The sequence below is a fragment of the Populus euphratica genome, unplaced genomic scaffold (genome assembly GCF_000495115.2).
Source record: "Populus euphratica unplaced genomic scaffold, PopEup_1.0 scaffold414.1, whole genome shotgun sequence".
Lineage (NCBI taxonomy): Eukaryota > Viridiplantae > Streptophyta > Magnoliopsida > Malpighiales > Salicaceae > Populus > Populus euphratica.
Window position 1 is genome coordinate 53,500 of NW_011500038.1, and position 6,544 is coordinate 60,043.

Consider the following 6,544-nt stretch of genomic DNA (forward strand, 5'->3'; position numbering starts at 1 on the left):
ATATGTGGGGGCTACAAGGCCGAACATGTTCTCCTAACTTTTGCTTCTTTACCCACACAAACACGAAAACATACTTTAGCTAAAGGAGCAGATGATTTGTTATTCACCAATAAAATTAAGATATTTTAAAATTTGACATTTTGATTTCTAGGTTTCAAAAAATCTATTTTCAACCTTTATTTGAATTAATAATACCTAAGAAACATTTGAATGGCTTTAATAAACTAAATTTTAGTCTTACATTAGCATTTAATCGCTTAAATAATGAAAAAATAAACTTGAATAAATAAACATTCTCAAACCTTTTTTTTTTTTGCAAGTTAAAAATAAAAAAATATATAAATAAAATTTTTATTATCAAATAAAATTTATTTACACTGAGAATAACTAGTTTTATTGTTGAAATTGGTCATATGTCAACTTTTTTTTCCAGCAATTTTTTTTTTCAAACTCATGAATTGAAATATAAATAAATAAAATTTTGAATTAAAATGTTTAATAAGGACAAAAAACTTGAAAAAATTAAAAGGAAAAAGAGAAAGAAAAGATGGGTTTTGAACAGTAGGGGTAAGAAGATAAACCATTTATTTTAGTCAAATTGGGTCTTGAATGTTTAATTTTTTCAATTAACATAACTAAAATGTTTTTGTTTGTAAAATTAAATACTGATCAAATATTATTCTATTTTTTTTTACATTATGAGAACTTTATAAAAACCAATTAAAATAAATTATAAATTGAAAAATTCATATAACTTAATTTTTCAAGGACTAAAAAAAATAAAAAAACTAAAGATTGGAATAAAAAAAATCTCAAAGCTTAACACTGTTCTAAATAATTCACTGTGAAGGTGTTCACAATGTTTTTTTTTTTCTAGGGATTTAGATTCTCTTAACTGTAATTTATAATTTGTAATTACTAAATGTAATGTAATAAGGAGAAGATGTTTTTTTTTAAAAAAAAATGTCTTTTACCAGCCACTTAATAGTTTTTTTTTTAAATGAATAAAAAGCTACTTAATTTATAAACACAACAAAACCAAATGATTTTTTTTACCACTTATCTATTTAGTTAACCTTAGTTAATTATTTATTGATTCATTAGGGCTCATTAAAAATATGATTATTATTTTTTCAAAAATATTTTTTATTTAAAAATATATTAAAATAATATTTTTTATTTTTTAAAAAATATTTTTGATATCAGTATATTAATATAATTTAAAAGTAATAAAAATATATTATTTTAAAATAAAAAATATAAAAATATTTATTTTAAAAAAATATTTTTTAAAACACAAAAGAATTAAATTTAATGTATTAACCAGCCAAACCCCATTGCCGCCGCGTAAAAAAAAAAAAACAAGTCAATGCGCCACAAACAGTGACAAATTGCAAGCATGCGAAGCCGGTGAACACAAATTAAGACACCGGCTTAGCCGCTAGCCGTTTTCTTTCGTTAACGACTCTCTCTCTCACATTGTCCAGTCTTGTCCCTGGGTAAAGTCGTCGGTTTGTTCCTGTCATCTGTAGTCAAGCCTCAACACTGGAGGACAAAATGGTAAAGATGCTGATTCAATGATCTCTCTGCTTTCTTGTAATCCTTGTTGATCGATGCCTGTTTCCTTCATCTCTTCCTCCATCGATCCATTTGGCCTCGTTTCATCAGGTCTCTCTCTCTCTCTCTCGTGCTGTCTTTCTTTTTATTAGCTTCTGTTTGGTTGCTTAGAGAACAGGTAGAAAAACCAGAAGAACCGTTTTGACTTCTTTTTTTATTATTATTATTGTTTGTGATTTAAGTGGTGAATAAATAGATAGGGAAATTTTTTGATTAACTGATAGATTTTTTTAAAAAAAAATTAATTTTTATCTCATCTTAGGAAAGGTTTTTTGAGAGGTCAGATCTGGTAACTTTATGTTTGGATTTGGTAGCTTTCTTAGTAATTAAACAGATTACTTCCTTTGCTCTGATCTACTGTTTGCTTGTTGCAGCTTTGGTATATTTTTTAAAAAAATTCTTGCTTTTTTTTTTTCTTAATTAGTCTAATTCATTAATGATGCTGATTTTCTTTTAAAAATAAATAAATCGGTGAGCGTGTATGTGTTGCTTTCGTCTGTTATAGCTGAGTAGTAGCTGATATAGTCTCCCCATGTGATATATATATATATATATATATATATATATATATGATCCTCTGGAAATCATGGTTAATTCTAAGCAAGCAACAAAAAACGTTCTTGTAAAAAGAAGGGATTATTACATATAATTTTGATCAAAACTTTACTGGACAGAAAAGCCTTTTTTGAGACAACATTTAATTTTTATTACAGAATTTTTCCTGAAGATTTTTTTATTGTTTACAACGGTGTTCCTAGTTGGGCCATGCTTCTCTGTACTTTCCTTTCTTTTTTTCACACATTTCCATAGCTTGAATTCTTATGATAGTGATGATAAAAGTAGGTGGTGATGGATTGATGATGTGCTATAGTTCCTTGTGACATTGACAGGAAGAAACCACTAATTGATGGGCACATCATCTGGTTCTAACATTCATCACCACCCTTCATCAAAAATGCTTCCTCCACGACAGCAACCGCGTGCAGCTGGACTGCAAACATCACTGTCCTTGGTGTCTTCTGATCCTCGCTTGTCTCCTGATGCACAGGAACTGAGATCTAACTCTGATAATATTCGTGAATCACCTACTGAAAGTGCTAGTTCACGAGAAACTTGGCCCACTGCTGATGCCATGATGACAAAGAAGATGGAGAATGGCAAGGCGGAGAATGATTGCCCTGAACAGTCTGTCATTCGTCGTGTCTCAGTTGCAGATAAGATAACTCTTCGTGACATAGCTAGGGAACGAGTTGATGTGATTTCTGAAAAGATGCATCATCTACCTGATGATTTTCTTGATGAGCTAAAGAATGGTCTCCGGGTTATCCTTGAAGGGAGTGGTGGTTCACAGCACAGAGAGGAATTTTTGATTTTGCAGAAGCTTGTTCAGAGTAGATCTGATTTGACAGCAAAGACATTGATTAGAGCACACCGAGTACAACTTGAAATACTCGTTTCAATAAACACTGGAATTCAGGCTTTTTTGCATCCAAGTATAAGTCTTTCCCAAACTTCCCTGATTGAGGTCTTTGTGTTTAAGAGATGCAGAAATATAGCATGCCAAAACCAGCTTCCAGCTGATGACTGTACCTGCGAAATATGTGCCAACAAAAGCGGTTTCTGCAATCTCTGCATGTGTGTGATCTGTAACAAGTTTGATTTTGAAGTGAACACGTGCCGTTGGATTGGTTGCGATTTGTGTTCGCATTGGACTCACACGGATTGTGCTATTCGTGATGGGCAAATTTGTATGGGCCCATCTGTTAAGAGTGGAGCTGGCCCAACTGAGATGCTTTTCCGTTGCCGAGCCTGCAATCGAACATCTGAGCTCTTGGGTTGGGTGAAAGATGTTTTCCAACACTGTGCACCAGCATGGGAACGAGAGGCCCTTGCGAGGGAACTTGATTTTGTTAGTAGAATCTTCCGAGGAAGTGAAGACAGTAGAGGGAGGAAACTCTTTTGGAAGTGCGAGGAACTTATTGAGAAAATGAAGGGTGGACTTGCAGAGTCAACAGCTTGCAGGGTGATATTAATGTTCTTCCAAGGTATGTATTATGCTAAGCATTAAATAAGATAGCTTTATCTCCTTCAGTATTGGAAGAATATTTGACCTGGTGCGTTAGTTTGCTTTGCCTTCACTGACTGCTTGAAGCAGTGACTAAGCTGCTCCAATATTGTTACCGTTATCTAAATATTTACTGCATTTTATGTGCGTGTAATAAATTGGAATCCTAGCAAGGTATAAGGGTAGTGCCCAGTGAATAGAATTACAAGATAAGAAGAAAAAAATAACGTCGGGTAAATCAAGATTAAAAAAATAAAATTGTTATGTAAAGGTGTAATTTAGTGAAAGGAATCGTTAGTTCGTAAGGATAGTAGAATACAATTGTTAAAGAAAAAAATAATTAAAACACGATTTTTATTTACTTATTTGATTGTAGGATGATGAGAGTTCTGTTTTTGGACAACATATAATGACATTTTTTTGTATAGAGAAATGACAAATTTAAAAGGTTAGGAGGTAGCGTGGAAGTGTTGTGTGTGTGTGTGTGTGTGTGTGAGCTAGCTTAGATGTGATCATTCAAAAATAATATAATTTTATATCTGGACCAATCAAAGAAGAATTAATAAACAAAATTTTCCTTTTACATGTGGACCAATCATAACGATTAATATAATGCGAAAACAACTGAATCTAAGCTTTTTAATCCAGAATTCTGGAAGAAATTGCCAAAGGATTGCAAATCTCTCATCTATAAACTTGTCTATTGAGGTTCTTAAGGTGCTCAACCACCACATACATACTTGGTGATCTTAAAGCCAAAATATATTGATAGAAAAGTAAACCACCATGATTAAATAATATGTTAAATAGCTCATGGATTACAAATAGTTTCTCTTAAGATCTGTACCTTATAACGATGATAGTAAGAAGAGATACAACCTTAGCATTTACATGATAATATATAAGCAGACCTGAGTATTCTTTTCTGTTGTAAAGAGAGCATGAATTTTTCTTTAGATATAGTAGGGTTTCAAGGGTTTTAAAAGAATTTAAGTTTGAGAGTATTTTAGTGAAAAAAGAAGGAAATTTGGAGTTAATATACACATATATATTCTTTTTGCTAAAGTATCTATGATTATTATAACTGGTAAGGGTATTTCGACAGAGTTGGTGATTTGTCATATGGTTATGGATGTGTAATATATATTTTTTATACATGCTTCCCTGCAGTATCTTTCTTATTCTTACGAAGTATATATGAAAAGAATGGTTCCATTTTTTGGCAGAGGCAGAGAGTTTTCTTTCTTAAATATGATAGTGATTATTTTATTGCAAAAGCAGAGAGTTTCATAAGTATAGGGTTATTACTGTGTCCTGACTCCGCTAGTCATGTAAGTGGGCATGCCATATATAGACATGCTAACAGTATCTCACTTTGATCAGAGCCTTTGACATGTTCACACTGAAATTCTATTAATGTGATTGGAGCTGACGTCTTCTTTCTATTATTAGTCTCTTAGTTCAAGCAAATTGGCAAGCTAATCATAGCATGTCTCTTCTTTTCTTTGAGCGTTAGGGTTCATCCTTGCTCTGCATTTTTTGAGAAATCACTCTCCCCCCCCTATCAGTATAGCCTCTGATTTATATGGTCCTGTGGGGAATGAAGAGTCCACATGTGGTTCCATGTACATTTAACTGATTAACTGAATTATTGAATATGTTATTTGAAATTCAGTAGAAATCTGCTAGATGAAATTAAACTTCTTGTTCTTTTCTTCTGTACCCTTCTTTGAAGAGCTCGAGGTGGACTCTCCAAAGAGCCTTGAAAATGGGGAGGGTGGGAGGCTGATAGCCCCGCAGGAGGCATGCAACCGAATTGCTGAAGTGGTGCAAGAGGCCATAAGGAAGATGGAGATGGTAGCTGATGAGAAAATGAGAATGTTTAAGAAAGCACGCATGGCTCTCGAGGCATGTGACCGCGAGCTGGAGGAGAAGGCCAAGGAAGTGGCAGAACTAAAGCTTGACAGGCAAAAAAAGAAGCTACAGGTTGAAGAGCTTGAGAGAATTGTGAGGCTTAAGCAGGCAGAGGCTGACATGTTCCAGCTCAAGGCCAACGAAGCAAAACGAGAGGCTGAGAGGCTGCAGAGAATCGGTCTTGCTAAGACAGACAAATCAGAGGAAGAATATGCTAGCAGTTACCTCAAGCTTCGTTTAAGTGAAGCTGAGGCAGAGAAGCAGTATCTGTTTGAGAAGATTAAGCTGCAGGAGAGTTCGCGTGCATCACAAGGCAGTGGTGGGGCTGACCCTTCACAGGTGTTGGGCATATTCCAAAATCCACGAAATTTTTAACGGCTACGATGTCCTCCCAAAGACAGAAGCACAGCCAAACGAGCGCCACCATTTCAGGACAAATCCCTGAGCAAAAATGTCTTTTGCCGAGTTAAAGTTTGATTAAGATGTTTAGAAATGTCGCTCTCTTGCTGAACGAGTGTGACTCTTGCCGAACAAGTGTGAATGAAATGCTATTTGGATTGATTTCAACCTTGTAATTTTTAATTGGCGAGTCGGTGGAACCGATTCGAGTTGTAAGTTGCTTTTACACTTGTGCATAAATATGTAGTTTTCGCGCATGCATGCTGGAAAGTTCTCGCACGCATCTTTGATCAAGCAACCTGGGTTGATACTTTATCAGGTTCTTAGAGTTGCTAGAGATATCCATGCAATACTGTACATCTGACAGGAGGGATTTTCTGTGAGCAAGATGGGCTGCATGGTTGCTATACTTTCTCACCGGAGGAGTTGCCTGCGAAATGCACGGCGTAGACAAGTCAGGGCTGCCATGTGCTTCTATTTTTCGTACATCAACCTAGCCTACGTACTTGCAAGCTACAAAGCCGTGCCGGGGTCCTCTTCGCATGAGCA

The 6,544-nt window shown here is 34.7% G+C and overlaps 1 protein-coding gene across 4 annotated transcripts; it reads left to right on the forward strand.

Annotated features, from left to right (window-relative positions):
• Nucleotides 1-1,466: 1,466 nt before the first annotated feature.
• LOC105142828 (OBERON-like protein) lies at nucleotides 1,467-6,271 on the forward strand. Of its 4 annotated transcripts, XM_011050641.1 has the most exons (4): nucleotides 1,467-1,668; nucleotides 2,331-2,392; nucleotides 2,508-3,662; nucleotides 5,418-6,271. In XM_011050641.1, exons 3-4 carry the CDS (start codon nucleotides 2,525-2,527, stop codon nucleotides 5,969-5,971), a joined length of 1,692 nt encoding a protein of 563 aa, XP_011048943.1. In that variant the 5' UTR covers nucleotides 1,467-1,668; nucleotides 2,331-2,392; nucleotides 2,508-2,524; the 3' UTR covers nucleotides 5,972-6,271. The 4 variants fall into 4 exon arrangements, with proteins under 4 accessions (XP_011048943.1, XP_011048944.1, XP_011048945.1 ...); XM_011050642.1 differs by lacking the exon at nucleotides 2,331-2,392 and having other exon boundaries at nucleotides 1,467-1,735; XM_011050643.1 differs by lacking the exon at nucleotides 2,331-2,392 and having other exon boundaries at nucleotides 2,489-3,662.
• The last annotated feature ends 273 nt before the right edge of the window (nucleotides 6,272-6,544 follow it).

Bases quoted from the DNA above. Each gene is read 5' to 3' on its own strand.
- LOC105142828 (XM_011050642.1), top strand. From the start codon at position 2,525: ATGGGCACATCATCTGGTTCTAACATTCATCACCACCCTTCATCAAAA. The intron at 3,663-5,417 runs GTATGTATTATG...CCTTCTTTGAAG, and splicing joins GATATTAATGTTCTTCCAAG to AGCTCGAGGTGGACTCTCCA.